Source organism: Typopeltis vanoorti, chromosome 16, assembly GCF_054136105.1.
Source record: "Typopeltis vanoorti isolate ZY-2024b chromosome 16, IOZ_Tvanoo_1.0, whole genome shotgun sequence".
Lineage (NCBI taxonomy): Eukaryota > Metazoa > Arthropoda > Arachnida > Uropygi > Thelyphonidae > Typopeltis > Typopeltis vanoorti.
The window spans coordinates 43,398,267-43,415,150 of record NC_143564.1 but is presented as its reverse complement, the minus strand read 5'-3'; the positions used below and the strand labels follow the sequence as shown (position 1 = coordinate 43,415,150).

The following is a 16,884-nucleotide window of genomic DNA, read 5'->3' as shown; positions in this document are numbered from 1 at the left end:
CCTGGTTTTTTTAAAGGGTGATATGGAGGTTTTGGGGGATGTAGAAATCTTGATATTTTTTCTAGCAGAAGAAAAACAACTTTAATATTATGTTTGTTTAGTAATTTGGCCAATTTATCTGTAACATTCTTGATGTATAGTAGCGTGATTGCGTTCTTGAAATCTTGCTTTTGTGAGATGCTTGTAGGAGTGTGTTGAGGATTTTCTTGATTATCTTAGGTTTAAAACCATTTTTTCTGAGGATCTGTGTTAAATAATGTAATTCTTCATTTCTCTTTTTTTCTGTGCTGGAAATATTGTAAGCTCTATTTCTCAAGGTTTTTATTAAACTTATTTTTTGCCTGGAGTGGTGGTGTGAGGCAGCATTAAGAAATCTTCCTGTGTTGGTGGGTGTTCTATAAATGGAGAAAGATAATCTATTATATTTTTCATTGATTTCTATTAGGATATCAAGAAAAGGAAGTTTTTTATGTTCTTCTTGTTCCAAAGTGAATTTTATGTTGTTGTTGTGTAGATTATTAATTCTTAATGCAGCCTCACACCATGTAATTTTAATTCTTAATTCAATTTATGTGCATACTATAAGAATGAATAATAAAGTTTCTGTTTCTTCTGGTAATCGTTTCATTTTTCTTTTGTAATTGTCACTATCAACAGGCTAAAATGAAAAATCTCACAATTCATACAGCATTTGAAAAATGCAATTATTAACTTTAGGAATCATAAAAGAAAATAAGATAACTATAATCTTCAAAGAAAATTTATAAAATACTGAAGCAATGCAAAGAAAATAGCAAAATAAAAAAGCACCTACTGGAGAAGTTGGTTGTTTGAAGATTCCATCACTGGAACTGGAGTTTCTAATTTCTGATTTTATCACTGTAATTTTCTCTGATTCATCAGTTTCCTCTTCCTCAGGAATACTAAAAGTAGGCGGACTTCTTACAATGACAGTCTGAAAACGACTGCTTGCAGATGTGTCGCTATCCACTGACTTTTGCTGAGAAGAATCTGACTGCTTGTTAACATCTGATGTTGCTGGTCTATTAAAGGTGGGACTGCAAAATTATTCAAAACATGCAGCAATTAACAGATGAAAAAATATCCAAAATTTCATTTGGGATAAATTATTATTCTTAATTAATCCTAATTAAGCTTGCTAGCTAATGTGACCGCCAAAACACCAAAAGATATGAGGCAAGAATAAGTGTATTAATTGCATGTGTCCTACAACAAGTTTTACTGTTTTCCCATAATGAAAAACCTGAATGAAAAGGAAACAACTCTCTAAATTGCATATATCCTATGTTGGTCATACAGCTGAGCTAGAAGACAACAATTTTTCCATTTCTGGAGGTATTGTTACATCTCAAACACCAAAGCAAGTTCACTTCTGCTGGGCACAGGAAAAAAAAAAACAGGGGTAAATAAGTACATTAAAATCACTGCAAAAATGTTGTAAAAGAAAACATGAAGTAAAACACTGTGAATATCGTGCATGAAACTAGATAAAATAACAATTATAAATGTGATTATTTCACATATTAAAAAATAAAAATTATTATTATATGGGTAACTCCATGGAGTTAGGAATTCATTGAGGAAGGGAGGGCTCTTTATAGATCATGCAATACTGGTATAATGGAACCTGTCATAATTCTCCTTGAAAACGATAACAATATCCATGCAACTTATTCCATTCACTCAACACATGTCAAGAAAAACAGGACCTGAATATGCCCCCTGACCACTATAGCAGCCATTACTCAGCTTCTATGGATTATCAAAGGTTCTCCTCTTCCATCTGCCATAAGCTGCCAAATTTCCCTTATCTATAATGTGAAATTCGCTTACATTAACTCTGAAGAATACACTGCTGCAGTTTGTTCTATTCTAAATTCCACAAACCAGGTATCTTGGTTAGATATGAAGTGCTGAATCTTTGTGACTGTTTCCTCATCTTCATGGAATCCAGATCATGATATCTGAGCACAGAAGTCCAGATGTGGTCTTATTGAACTGTTGTAAAGTGGGAGAATAACTATCCTTCTTATTGAAGAGAAAACTAATGGCATGTTAGTTTCCTATTCAGTACTGCAATTATATGTTATCACTTAAAGACCTTAACAATGTAGCATCTAAACTTCAACTCATGGACCACCATGACCACATATGATATAACTTTCATCAACCACTTGCAACAAATTCCCATTAATGTAATACTCAGACTGCAATGCATTCAATTCTAAATGGATAACCTTACACTTGGCAACATTGAACTAACACTCATTCTGTTTACTTACACCTCGTCAAAGAATATAAACAAGAATATAATTTCTTCATTCACCTATCCATTTACTGGACATCATCAGATGCCATATAGTTACTCCATTCCTCGGATGTGTCACACCAGTCCTCACTAGATGGTCCTGTTGTATGCTTTTCTGGAGGCTTCAACTCTCTGAAGATCAGTCACTCTAGACATGTCATTCCTAGATATCACTGATGGTCTGCCCCTTCCTCTTTTTCCAGGAACTTTACCTTCTATACCATTTTGAGAAGTCCTCCTTCTATCCCTTCAATGTTTCCAAAGCATTTCAAGCCTTCTGTCAATATCTTTAAGGAGTCTTAAAGTTCTACAATTCTTTCTAGCAGCCATCTATTTAACTGCCTTTCAGTATATGATATCCTCAACAGCCTTTTGTAACATCACATCTCAAAAAGCAGATATCCTTTTCCTATCAGACTTCTTTAGGTTCCAAAAGTCATCCATAAGTCACTGTTGGAAAAACAGCTGCATCCAGAATCCTTAACTTATTCCTTTGCAGATGGATCCATCCTTGCAAATTTCAGACAGATCTCTGATCATTCCTATCCTTCTTCTGATGTCTTCTGAACAGCAATTATTCACATTAATAATGGATCTCAGTTACTTGAACTTGCTGACTTCCTCAATTCTTTCTCCATCAAGGTACACTTTTTCTCAGGAGCTTCCCTGTCTATACTTCCATTGAGAAACATAATCTTTGCCTTGCTAGGATTGATTTGAAGTCCTTGGTTCTTGCACTTACTGATCTTATTGACTTTATCAAGGATTCATCCTAGTTGTTCCTTATCATTACAAAGAAGTACTGTATCATCAACATACCTCAGATTACAGATCAATCTGCCACCTATCCTAATTCCTGGCTGTTAAATTCATCCAATGGCACACGAATGATTTCCTCAGCACAGATACTAAGCAGGTGAGGAGAAAGTAAAGCAACCTTGCCTAATTCTCTTGCTAATCTGAAGCCACTCAAGTTACTCCAACACCTCTTTTTATCATGGCTTCTTGCTCATAGTTCAAATTAGCTATCAACCCGATAATGTATCGAAGAAAGCCCATTATTTTCATTACCTCCCACAATTTCATATTCTAAACACAGCCAAAAGCTTTGGAGTAGTATATGAAACACATTACCATAGGGAGTCTAAATTCTTTATACTTTTCAATGATCTGTCTAAGGCAAAGGACCTCTGGTATCTTTACCTTTCCTAAAACCTGCTTGCTCCCTCTGGGACATGCCTCAACTTTGGCCTCAATCCTAATGATCTTTAATAAAATCTTACTGGCATGAGAGATTAAACTAATAGTTTTATAATTCTTGCAATTCTTCATATCTCCCTTCTCATGCAGTAGTATGAAAACCAACTTCTTCCAGTCTCTAAATCATGATCCCATTTCCCATATCTTTTAAATCAATCTATGAAACACTCTTATTCCTCCATCCCTTGTAGCCTTAACTCTACTGAGATTACATCTGCACCCAGGGCCTTATTATTGTTATACTGTTTAATTACTCTTTTAACCTCATATCTAAGTTTGATTCAAAACTGAAATTTTACTGGCAAAAAGGCTCCATTAAATTTTACTTATCCTCTATGCTGTACAGTTCCTCAGAGTACTTTTTACATCTGTTTTTGATTTCCAGTTCTTCTGTCAGCACTGCTCTATTCCTGTCTTTCATGACATTCAATTTAAGCTTAAACTTCTGGTTTAGGTCACAAACTAAACAAAACATCAGTTTATAATTGTGCCTCTTCATATGGAATTCTATCTCTTCACAAATGTTTAATGGAACTTGTGCCATTATAACATTTATTATACACAGACATTCATAATATAGTAATTTTATTACTTCAAAATTTTCAACCAGAAACTAACTGGTCATCATCAGTGTATCAGCATAATCACAAGATGAACAACAAAGAACGTTAATCCTATTTATAGAGCTGAGCCGCATGTCGGATACCACCCAGTGGGTGGTTACAATAAAATAAGATGACAATTAAGGCCTAAATTTAAAATTAAGTGATCTGAAATAAAATAAAATTTAATTACATAATGAAATGACACATCATTATTATTACTTAGTCTTTGGAAAAACTTATTATTACTTAATCTTTGGAAAAACTTATTATTACTTAATCTTTGGAAAAACTTATTATTACTTAATCTTTGGAAAAACTTATTATTATTAAGGAGTCTTTGGACTGCTCCCTCGAGGGAGGGCACCTACAGGTAACCCTCGTATAACGTGAATGTCAGGTTCCACAGAAATGCCGCGTTATGTGAGACTCACATCACATAGAAAAAGTAGGGTTATGTTCCGAAATTGTTTTTTTTTTTTAAATTATATAAACAACAATGACATATCCAACAAAAATATTTGTATTTAATTCAGGTAATTCATGTAAGTTAAGAAAACAAACTATGAAACAAAATACATAGTATAAACTCATAAAAACAAATTGTGCATAAACTTCATTGCCCATAATGATCAATGTTTTAGCCAAAATAAAATAAAGTGCATAATTCAATCGTCATCACTGTCTTCAAAACGAACATTTCATAGATGTTCTTTACTTACAAGTGGCCGGATGTCGTCATCACTTGAAATCTCTTGGAAATCGTTTGTGTAATTCTCATTGCATACTTCAGCTAGTTTAGTTATCAAGAAATCAGTAATAAGACCTTGCTTATCACTATGCTGCAAATTTTTATTAATTTCATAATATGAAGTTAAACAAATATCCAATTGTCTCGTGAATTTTCCGGAGAGCTCCATTGAGGGATCATTATCCGTAAAATAGCTTCCTAACTTTCTTGCCAAGTCTAATCCTTCTGCTAATTTTTTTAAACTGAATTCTTTAACGGATTAATCACAATCAGAATCTTTGGCAGAACTTTCCATGCCATTCGGTTCAACTTCATCTATTAATTGGACCAGTTCCTTCTAATTTAAATCTATTTCCCCATCAATTATTCACTAATTTCGTCAACCATATCACAAAAGCCCTCTAAGTGGGCATTACTATAAAAATAAAATTTTTACATAAAAAAGCATTACATATCGTATGTAACTCACCAGAAAATAAAATGCTCAGCTTGAGATTAACACACTTATGATTTTTAATGTGCTTTCCTGGCAGAAAACGAAGACAACTTTCAACAATAAACGCTTTATATGGTAAACAACTGACGTACATGCATACTAAAAGGTATTTCCCCCTAATATAAATTCGCTACTTAGAACTACATGTGCGATACGGGCAGACGCAAATTTAACGAAGATAAAATTAGATTTTTAAGTTGCGCGGTGAAAAATATATAAAAAGATAAAAGGTTACTACAATTTGTAGACCATGTTTTTATCGAAACTGCATTGTATAAGTACCGTGTTGAACAAGGGTTACTACAATTTGTAGACTGTGTTATATCGAAACCGCGTTGTATAAGTACCGTGTTTTATGAGGGTTACCTGTACTCTGCAACTCTGTCTCCACCACTCAATCCATTAACTACAACTAACTGCAACTACATTAATGCCATTTACTGCCCACCACCACCAGTATTTCCACAGACCATCACAAACATCCATGTCCACAGCAGGATTCAAACCCACATCCTTTTGGCTGGAGAGCAGATATACTAACCATTCAGCCACATTATATTAATTAAAAAATAATAATTAAATTAAAATGAGGGATTATTGCTTGGCATTTATGAGAATGACTCTCCCAAATCTTGGCAACTGAGAGAGAGAGACATTCTGATTTAAATTGGCAGTGCAAAAGTGCTTTATTACTCTCTTTAAATAACCACTCAAACCTAAACCACCACCGATGTAAAAGGCAAATAATGAACCACAGGATATCATGGTTAGTGTTCATTTCATACTGAGCAAGGCCAGATTTTTCAGGTTTATTGTTGTTAATATAAGATGGGTCTTCTCATAGTCATTTTTCAACAGAATGTCTTGTTTGTCCAAAGTACAAGCAGAGGCACTCAACACTGAACTTGGTAAAGCAAAGAGTGAGAAAGAGAGAGAGAAGGGCCGTTTATCTTTCTTGGACAGTAACCAAGAGGCGATTTTGTCGATAGGTAAAAAAAAATTGGAACTAAATTATATCTTTTTAGGATCTTAGCAATCATCTCAGAGATGCCTGCAATATGTGGGATAGGGCTTGCCATACAGGTTTAGGGTTTTTGGTGATGAGCTTGTAAGAGTCCAATTAAACTTCCTTGAGGTGAAACCATTCTGTAGTAAGATGCACTGGACGTGTTCAATTCTTGTTGGAGAGCTTGAGAATTAGAGCAGATAACATGCCCTGTTCAGCAAAAATTTGAAGATGCCTATTTTTTTTCAGATGGATGATGTGCTGAATCTGTATGTAGCAGACTGTGAAGGTAGGTTTATGGTGAATAGGAGTAGCAAGTATTTCAAAAGAGGTACTGGAAAGGAGGAAGTCCAAGAAAGCTAATTGTCCATCCTTTTATTTCCATAGTAATGATGTGTGGATGTAGGCTGTTGATTTTGCTTAGAAAGGTAAGTAGAGATTCTTCTAAGTCTGGCCAGATGGCAAACACATCATCTACATATCAAACCCAAAAGGAAGGTTGGGGTTGTATTGAAGAGAATAGGGATTCTTTAAGATGCCCCAAGTAGAAATTAGCAAATGCAGGTGACAAGGGACTTCCCATGGCAGTTCCTTCTGTCTGTTTCTAGAATTCAATCTGTTTATAAAATCGGTTCCTGCAGATGAAATAGCCTGAGTGCACGACAAAGTCAAACAGTTCAACAATGTCTGGAGGAAACTCATCTGATAACAGTTGGAGAATGTCAGCCAAAGGTACACTAATAAATAAGAACTGGATATCAAAGCTAATCATGAAGTTGAAGGGTTAAGTTTTTTATTTTTGTCAAAAAATTTGATGAATTCTTCATAGAAGTTTGTGTGTATGGTCAATGTGGAAGCTTAAAAGACGAGCTAGGAATCTGGCCAAGCAATAGGTGGGGCAGTCTATGTAGTCCACTATGGGTCTGAGTAGAACTCCTTCCTTATGTATTTTTGGAAGGCCATAAAAAATTGAGGACTCCTACCAAAATGGGTCTTCAATATTTTGATAGTGTAAAAGTTTTGTTTTGAGTAAGAATTAAGTTTGTTAATCTGGCTCTTCACATTTGTTAGCAAAAAATTTTCCTTGTCCTGTCTGATGGTTTTTTCTTTCTCTATGTAAGCTCTTATATTCTTCAGTCTTTGTGTCTCTTTGTTTGTGTCACTAAGTGCCTCCTTTCAATCAGATTCCATGTTGAACCTGATATCTATGGGTCAGTTGGTCTTCTAACCAGGCCTAGGTACCTTGATTCCTTCCCGAAGCATTTCAGGTGAGTCACTAGTCTCCAAAAGAACATCCAAACCTGCTAATGTTTCTTCTGTGAACTCACTAGTGATTACTCTGACATCCAATTTAGTAGCACAGAACTGACGTGGAAGATTTCAGTCTCAGTCTTGCTTTGGCTCTTACTATCAGTGCTACAATCTGCTCCAGGACAAGTATGCAACTCAAAGATGCTCGTCTTCCACCATTGGATAGTCACGAGGTAATTAATCTGGTGTCTTGATCTAAAAATGCTAAATGTCCAAGTATAGGACCGTTGTGGGCATTTCTGGAAGCAGGTATTGGTAATAACTAATCTGTTAGCATGGACTAATTCTGTCTTTTACCATGGGTATTATGTTCAACCAGACTGAACATGCCACGCTCAAGCCTAACTATCATACTCTTTGCCACTTTTGAATTAAAGTCCCTGAGATCTGCCTGTTTGTAAGTACTTAATATTTTTCCTTGAAACTATGGGAAAAAACTTTTAAATTTCATAGGGAGAAAAAAAACAACTATTATTTTGCTTCGTAATAAAACTTTATTTTGCAACTGAAACAGTATACTTATTTGAATCTCTCAACTTGCTGGAGAAAATGTTTCGCCTCATTTCATATCTTTGACTTACAATCAGGTTCTCAGAATGCTCCTATTCACAGTTGTGGAGTAGCTGTTTTAATTGATTTTTCATATTGCTATTAATTTTTCAGGAAATCACAACGTAAACTAGAATATTAATTATAAAAAACTTTAATTAATACCTTCCTATATTTCTTCCTATGTTACATTTCCATCATTAGGAATCACAAAAAATAATGATAAAAAAAAATAATGTCATTTTTTTCATTAATGATAATGGATAATAATACATTTTGAGATCATCAGCTCGTTGAGCTGATGATCTCAAAATGTATACTCCCCAAATTTGGAACAGTCTCATGCACCTAAATTTGTTGAGGTTTTGAAAATTTTTCAGAGCTGAGGCAGATTCGAGGAAAAGTCTTTCATACTTGTATTTACTGTGGTATAAGAGAGTGGCCTTCTTCCAGTGTATCCTGTCCAAAGCATGGTCAGCAAGTCCTGAGTGACTGTATTGGTGGAACCGGATGTAGTCCTTGTGTTCGGATATCCCGATATTGGCTGTCCTGCCTGTTTGGCTGTAGTAGGACAGTTTGAAACTGCAAGGGACCTGGTATACTCCTTGTAGGTCTAGGGGATGTAGCTGGTAAGAGATGCCAATTTCTTATGTGGTCTGTAACTGGTTGTAAGGTCATATTTCTTTAAGATTTTTGTTGATTTTTCAGATGTGCCCTGGATATATGGAACGGTGACAGATTTTGAGTAATCTCTGCTTTGAAGAGAAAGGAGAGAGGGTGGCTAGGAAAGTGTTAAGGATATGGTCAAGTTCAGTAGCTAGGGCACTGATATCCAGACTAATTAATTTTGCCCTGTTATATAGGGTTTTTATAATCCCATATTGTTGGGAGAGGTGGGGATGACTGCTGGCAAATATATCTACTTGTATGTGTAGGTTTTCTGTAAATAGAGAATGCCAGGGATCCATCAGGCTGGTGTGTAATCAGAGTATCTAGGAATGGGAGACTATCATCATTTTCCTTTTCCAAGGTAAACTGGATCCTGGGGGTGTTGATTGTTTAGGTGTGTTGAGAAATTGTAGAGTGTAATCCAGGCCAAGTGGCCAAATGGAAAACACATCATCCATGTAGTGTAGCCCAGTCAGAGACAGTGGGTTTTATTTGGGGCAGAGTTTAAGGCTTTTTCTTCAAAAGTCTCCATAAAGAAGTTAGCCAGGAGTGAAGAACACATAGCAGTCCCCTCTATCTGTTTGTAGAATTTCCCTTGCCAAACAAAACAGCCTGAGTTCATGATGAACTGAAATAGGGCTGAGATATTGGGAGGAAATATGGCTTGGACGATGTCTAAGATATCTTTGAGTGGGACACTGGTGAATAAGGAGACATCAAAACTGACCGTTTTGTCAATGTGTTGCCAGTATATTGTGAGAGCAGTTTGGCTAATTTGTATGTAGGTGAATTAATGCCATCCACAATGGGACATGGCATATTTTGTTTATGGATTTTTGGTAGTCCATATATCTGAGGGGGAGAGGTGGGCTACAGTTATACTGGTGGGATCATAGTCTATAGGGTGGTAGGTAGAATGATCTAGAAGTAAAGAGGCACACTTACCTGAGTAATCTGACAGGTTTAAAACCACAGTGGCGTTTCCTTTATCTGCCTTTGTAATTATTATTCATTGTTGCTTTTGATCTCTTGCAGAGATCAAAAGCAACAACTTCATCAAATTCTTTTTTTGATAGGTTGCTTTTTGGTGGGTTAGCTTGGGTGAGAACACTGACTACATCCAGTCTGATGTTGTTGACAATATGAATTTTTCATATTAATGATAACTTTCAAGATATTAAAGCATTTTGTAACTTCTACCATAAACATACAGAGCAGGAAAGTAGGAAATGAATACCAGACATATAAAATGTTTTGGGAAAACTTGAAGAAAACAGCAAACTTAATAATAATGGTAAATACTTGATGGATTTCTGTTCAGAATATGTACTAGATGTTACTAATACTATGTTCTAATTTAACGATGTGCATAAGAAGAAAATTGATAAAACATAGTATTGACTAATACTATGTTTTATGATACAAATGCATACAAGAAGAGAAACATTATTGCTCATAGGTTATTACTGATAGTGAAATCTTTATAATGGTCCAGGAAAAAAATACAAAAGGAACCTAAAGTAGGAAGTGTTCATTAATTTTAAGCAGGATTAATCAAATACATGAAGCAGTGTCCGCAGACCTGTTATTCCTAATGGAACTTAAACCACTGATCTCAACTACTGTCCAAATTATACACTTTATACAATTCCTTCTGCCAGCCACAGTGTTGAACAAAAGCATACGTCAGCTCTGACATCTCATTAAGAAAATACCCAATCTACAATACCCTGTTTGATCTGCTCTGGCTCAGAATTTACTTACCACAATCTGTTGCATCACTCCAAATTCTGAACCCCTGTTGATTATTTATCTCTAAAGCTTCATTTTCTGCAGTTCAAATATCCAAACAAGGAGGTCATCTTCCTTGGGGACTTCAATGTTCACAGTTCAAATTGGTTTTACTTCTCTAATTGCACTGATCAAAATGAAAAGGATGCCTAGGTATTTACTGTCAGTACTGACATAAAATAAATTGCCAATCCATTCGAAAGAAAAGAAACGATCCTCACCAACCTACCAGCACTATCAAACTTTTCTTACTCTTCTTCCAAATATACTGCAGATGTCAGTTCTCATGAGAACTCCGATCATAACCTCATCCTAGTTTCCCATACTATAAAAAAAAATTTCAAAATCCATACTCAGTCTCATGTCCTTTGGCATTATAATGGTGCCAAACAGGATGACATTCCTGACTTTCTTTCCATGGTCTGACTATTATTTCTGTTCTCATTACCCAAATAGTGCTCAAACTGAATAGCAAAAATATAACCAGAATTGAAGTAAGTATGCATTCTACATTCCCATAGCATTCTTGACGACCGTCTAAACTTCAGTTCTCTAAGAAATGTGCCAAAACAGTCTAAGGAAAAAAAAAAAATTCCACATATTGAAAGCTTGCAGAAAACTTTCCTCTTGTTAAAACAGTGATCAAGCTTCTTTCCCTGCAAGGTCACTTGGTGCAAATTCTCACTCATTCCAAGTACTGTACCATCACCCAAAGATAAAGCAGACCACTTTTCTGGCTTCATTCTTCCCCAACTGCTGAATAGATAATCATGGAAAATTGCCGTTCCACGTGTCCTCTAATCATCGAACATCATCAAATTACTGATAATGGGAGGTGGGGCCTTATAGGATACTACAGATCAAATTGACATTACTTACCTCCTATCAACAATTTTTTTAATGCCAATTTATCGACATTTATGTCAGGATTCTAATATTGTCAGGTCTCACACTTGTCTTCTAACATGCTTCTAACTGCATCCGTCTGCCAACATTTTTTTTTATAGTATGGGAAACTAGGATGAGTTTATGATCTGCGTTCTCATGAGAACTGACATCTGCAGTTTTGTCATCCTCTCCTGGCATCAACCAGGAGAGGATGACAATCTTTCTGCTCACACATTCCTGAATGCCAACAATGTCAAGTTCCGTCCTAATATTTTCATTTTTATTATGATTCTGTCATTTCAGTTCACTCTCCTAATGCAGAAGCCTCACATATGTATATCTGTGGTCTCTAGTCTTTGATCAACTTTTTTTTTTTACTAATGTAATTCTAACACTCTTCTATACGGTTCATGGAGAATTCATCGCAGGGAAAAATTCATCAACAGGAAAATGTATCACAGGGAAAATTCATCGCAGAGAAAATTCATCGAGAAGAAAATTTATCGCAGGGATTATACATTGTAGGAAAAACTTCACTGAAAGCATTATTCACTAGAAAATTGAAGTCAGTTTGGTTTAACACGTGTTATGTAGAGGTGTGTGATATTTGATAGTAAATTGTATCTGAGAGATACCGCGAACTCCGATGTCAGTATAGCATTGGTTAAGTTGTTTTTTTTATTTGCTTCTTCTTTTTCAATAATTTCAAGATTGTAACTGAAAATAAATAAACCATCATGTATTATACCAAGTGATCTAAAAGTAACAGAAAACGTAAAAATTCAATAATTCGAAAAGTACAGACAGTAGCACGATGTGGTTTTCACAGAAATGCACAGAAAGACATGGGATTTTTTTAATAATGAAAATTTTTATTGCCAGAATAATTACATTTATCACTGACAGGTGGCGCTGTAGTGGTCCCAGAGCTGCTGCCTGTCGCTATTTAAACTGTGAGGTACGTAAATTTCAGATGTAGTGAATACTGAAGTTAAACGTTCTGCCAAGGTGAGGCATGTTATCGTTACGAGATAAAGCACTTTTAGTTAAGCTGTATTATCAGAACTCTGAATGTACAAGTGCGGCTTTGCGCACCTATCGTTCAATGCAGGGTATTAGAAGTGGAAAGGGACTGATGTCTTGTTCCTCACTGATAGTTATGATGAAAAGGTTTGAGGACACCGGTAGTTTGGAAGCACGTGCAAGAAGCGGGAGATCCAAAAAAACTATTGCAGTTGTGCATGAGGTCAAACATGAGACAGACACACAATCGGCAGATTCCGCACACGAGGAATGCAGTGCACGTAAAATTTCAAGATGAACTGGCATTTCGTACGGGACTGTGTGGCGACCACTCAGGATCATCCTCAAGAGGTATCCTTACAAAATCCAACATCTACAGGAACTGAAACCAACCGATTTCGAGAGACATCAAGAATTTGCAAATTGGGCTTTTCAACAGATGGAAAACAATGTGGACTGGCTGTCAAACATCCTGTGGACTGATGAGGCGCACTTTTCGCTTAATGGAATCATAAATGCACACAACTGCCGCATCTGGGTGAGAGAGAGAGAACCCCCATGCGATTGTGGAAACCCCTTTGCATCAGTCAAAGGTGACAGTTTGGTGCGGATTCACTGCGTCATTCATTATAGGCCCCTTTTTCTTTGAGGAAGTCCACAGCGGTACATTTCAAACTGTTTCCGTCACAGGCAAGCATTATGCAGTGCTTTTAAGAGACAGCATCATTCCCTCCTTTGCAAGAGAGGCAAGCGTTCCACTGTGTAACATTGATGCAGGATGGAACGCCTCTGCACATCACAGGTCCAGTCCAGCACCTGCTGCGATCAACATTTGGCGATGACCGTTTCCTCAGTCGCTCTTTCCCACACAAATGGCCACTAAGGTCTCCAGACCTTACACCTTGTGACTTTTGGTTATGGGGTTACTTGAAGTCACAGGTGTACGGAGGTCGGCCAACGTCATTGGCCATGTTGAAAGAAGCCATTTGCCATTATGTGACAGGAATTACAGCTGAAACCCTCTTCGATGCTGTGCAGTGTCGTGCCATGTCTAACGGCCATTCTCATGAATGACGGCTGTCACATTGAACATTTGTAATCCCAGCTGACGTTGTGAACTGTGCTGCGCCACTGTACAAACTACTGACACAACTGAAGTGCCACCTGTCAGTGGCAAATGTAACTATTCTGGCAATAAAATTTTTCGTCATTAAAAAAAAATCCCATGTCTTTCTGTGCATTTCTGTGAAAACTGCATTGTGCTATACTTTCTATACTATACTGTCTATACTTTTCGAATCATTGAATTTTTACTTTTTCAGTTACTTTTGGATCACCCGGTATTTGTAGTATTTTTTTTTTTTAAGTTTTATCACATTTCAGCACATACTAGTAATGAATGTATCTGTCGGATACACGTGACCTAAGCTGCAATTTTTTTGACTGCAACCTCCGCAGGGTTAACCTCCCAACCGGCTAGGACGTATATATACATCCAGCAAATCCTGGATACGAGTCAGACCACCTGTTGAAAATGCATGGATATCAAGTGCATTTGACAGTCATATTCATTAGAAGGTGCGATAATTCTTCACGCTGACGAGTACACTTAACCAGATTAACTCACGTACGTAGCTACATTCAGTTACCTATCGCCAGAAACGCAGTTGCTTGTTGTTTGCTTGGTAACTGGAATCTACATTATATTACCTACAAGTTACATTTATTTTTGCTACTTGTTTTATCATATAATTATAGTTTTTAATGCCAGTGCAAATAAGAGATCCTTTCATATTTCTTCACTTAAGATTGTATCACTCTGGAGGACAATGCCACTATCTGTTTTTTTTTTTTTTTTTGCTAATTATCTTAGTCGTCAATACATTTTATTCTCCCAGAACTTAATTCAAGATAATTATTTTTGTCAAACAATTATTTTATATAAAAAAATTTTTTTTTTTCACATATGTCCACAATGAATTTTCGTGCGATTAATTTTCCCCACGATTAAATTTCCAGTGATGAATTTTCCTCACAATGAATAGTCTCTGCGATGAATTTTCTTCAGGATGAATGTCTCCGTGATGAATTTTCCGCATGATGAATTTTCTCTGCAATGAATTGTCGGCGATCAATTTTCCCGCGATGAATTGTTGGGGATGAACTGTCCGGACACGCTTCTATACTGCTAGTTTAGTGTTTTAGTTACTTTCTCTGGTATTTCATATAAATTTATTCACATGACTTCCTACCATACACCTTTCCTTATCACATTATCTATTTCCAAATTTAATTTTCCTGTTCTCACTAAAAATTGTATCTAAATCTGAAATATTTTACTTGTTCTATAGCTTATGAATTAAGAATGCATCTGAAGTTCTCTGTTCACATCCTATTTTCACAGTTTTTATCTTTTCATTGCTCATTTTTGTATCAAATTTGTTACAGCTGTTATTCAATTTACTGAAAGGATCCTGAAGACATGTACTGGATTTATTTATGGAAATAACACTTTATAAAATTATCTGCATAAAGTAAACTACTAGGTTGAAGATCTCTAATTTCGATATCGGGTTTAATGTCACTTTCCTTCATAATGTGATCCACACAAAAGGATGTATGGATCACATTATGATCCATACTCTTCCCTGTTGAGTGAATAGTATGAATCTTCACTGTTGAGTGAAGCACATAGTCTTCACTCAACAGTGAAGACTATGTGCATCCTTGTGCCAAACCTCATTTCAAATCAAACTATCTTCTCTTTTGACTGTAAGTGGTGACTTACAAAGTGTGGACTATGTACTGCTCTGCATATAAACTATGTACAAGACTGAGACTTAATCGTGGACATTAGGCCTTTGCCTGATTAGGAAGCAGACTTGTCCATACCAGCTATGCCAATCACTCTTCCTCTCACTCACAAACATAAATGACATTCACCACTACTTGCAGTCTTCTAGACCAGACATCCTATTCCTTGCAGAAACCAAGATTATGATCGCATCTCCTACTGTCCACATCCGGTACCCAAACTACACACTTCACTATTCTTTTCACAACAAGGAAGGCATCTGTACCTTTGTGAAATCCAACATAGCCTGCCAGAGAATGGCTAATTTAGAATCTCCTGCTTTTGGCATTCTCTAGCTCAAGGTTTCCTTGCACCATTTAGTAACATTCATTTGTTGCATTTACTCGTCTTCAAACATTGATAACCATTCTGACTTCTTCACGTTCCTTTCCATGAAACTCAACCATTTACAATCCAGCTATCCAAATAGTGATTTTATCTTCCTGGGTGACCTCAATGTCCACAACTCCAACTGGCTCCCCCTATTCAAACAGCACTGACCAAGCTGGATGAGAAGCATGTCTTTTCCATAAGTAAAGAGCTAGCATAAATCATACATTTACCTACTCGAATTCCTGATAACAAGCTTCATTCTCAAAATACTCTGGATCTCTTTTTGACTAGTTCTCCTTCCAGATACACTGTAGAGGTCATCTCTCTCCTCTCAGCAACTCTGACCATAATCTTGTATATGTCTCTGCTCTCATAGAATGCCTTTCCCTCAACCAATCCTAACTTTGCATCCTCTAGTACCACGAAGGAGCCAGCTGGAATGGCATTCAGAATTGACTCCTCCTTTTCTTGGTCTGACTCATTATTCTCACTGGCATGAAGACCTCCATCCCCAATACAAAGCATAATTTTCATCCACTTTTCAAGCCCTGGTTCAACTGAAAGTGTACCAAAGCAGTCTAAGAAAAAAATTTAGCTTACACAAGTGGTTTGCTTCACGAACTCAAGGTTCATACTCTGCCTAAACCAAAGCACATAACATATGCAATTCAGTCATCAACAGATCCAAATCTGATTTCATAAAGGCCAACAGCAAAAAACTTGTCTCCTGTCTAAATGGAAACCTTGCTTTTTGGATCCTTGCTAATGCCATTGGATACAACTTCTGCTCTCCTGCACTTCCACCATTCTCTCTTCCTGATGGCACCACTGTCACTTCACCCAAAGATACAGCTAACCTCCTGAAATCACTGTTTTCCTCAAATTCCTGCATTGATCACCAAGGGAAATCGTCTAGCATGTCAGAATCCAAGCATCTTATGCCTCCTTTAGTTTTTCGACAAAAAGAAATTAGTAAACTACTAAAAAACTTGGATACTAAAAAGTCTTTTGGCCCTGATGAC

At 36.4% G+C, this 16,884-nt stretch overlaps 1 protein-coding gene across 3 annotated transcripts in view; it reads right to left on the bottom strand.

Moving 5' to 3' along the window:
- LOC150097976 (protein phosphatase methylesterase 1) overlaps positions 1-16,884 on the bottom strand; it is a 371,474-nt gene that overhangs the window by 164,078 nt on the left and 190,512 nt on the right. For all 3 annotated transcript variants that reach the window (XR_016549609.1, XM_090406577.1, XM_090406576.1), the window contains exon 10: positions 815-1,058. Coding sequence is in view for 2 of the 3 variants with exons in the window: in XM_090406577.1 (XP_090262703.1) it covers positions 815-1,058 (244 nt within the window). In the remaining variant the exon portion in view is untranslated. The remainder of the gene's footprint in view (positions 1-814; positions 1,059-16,884) is intronic.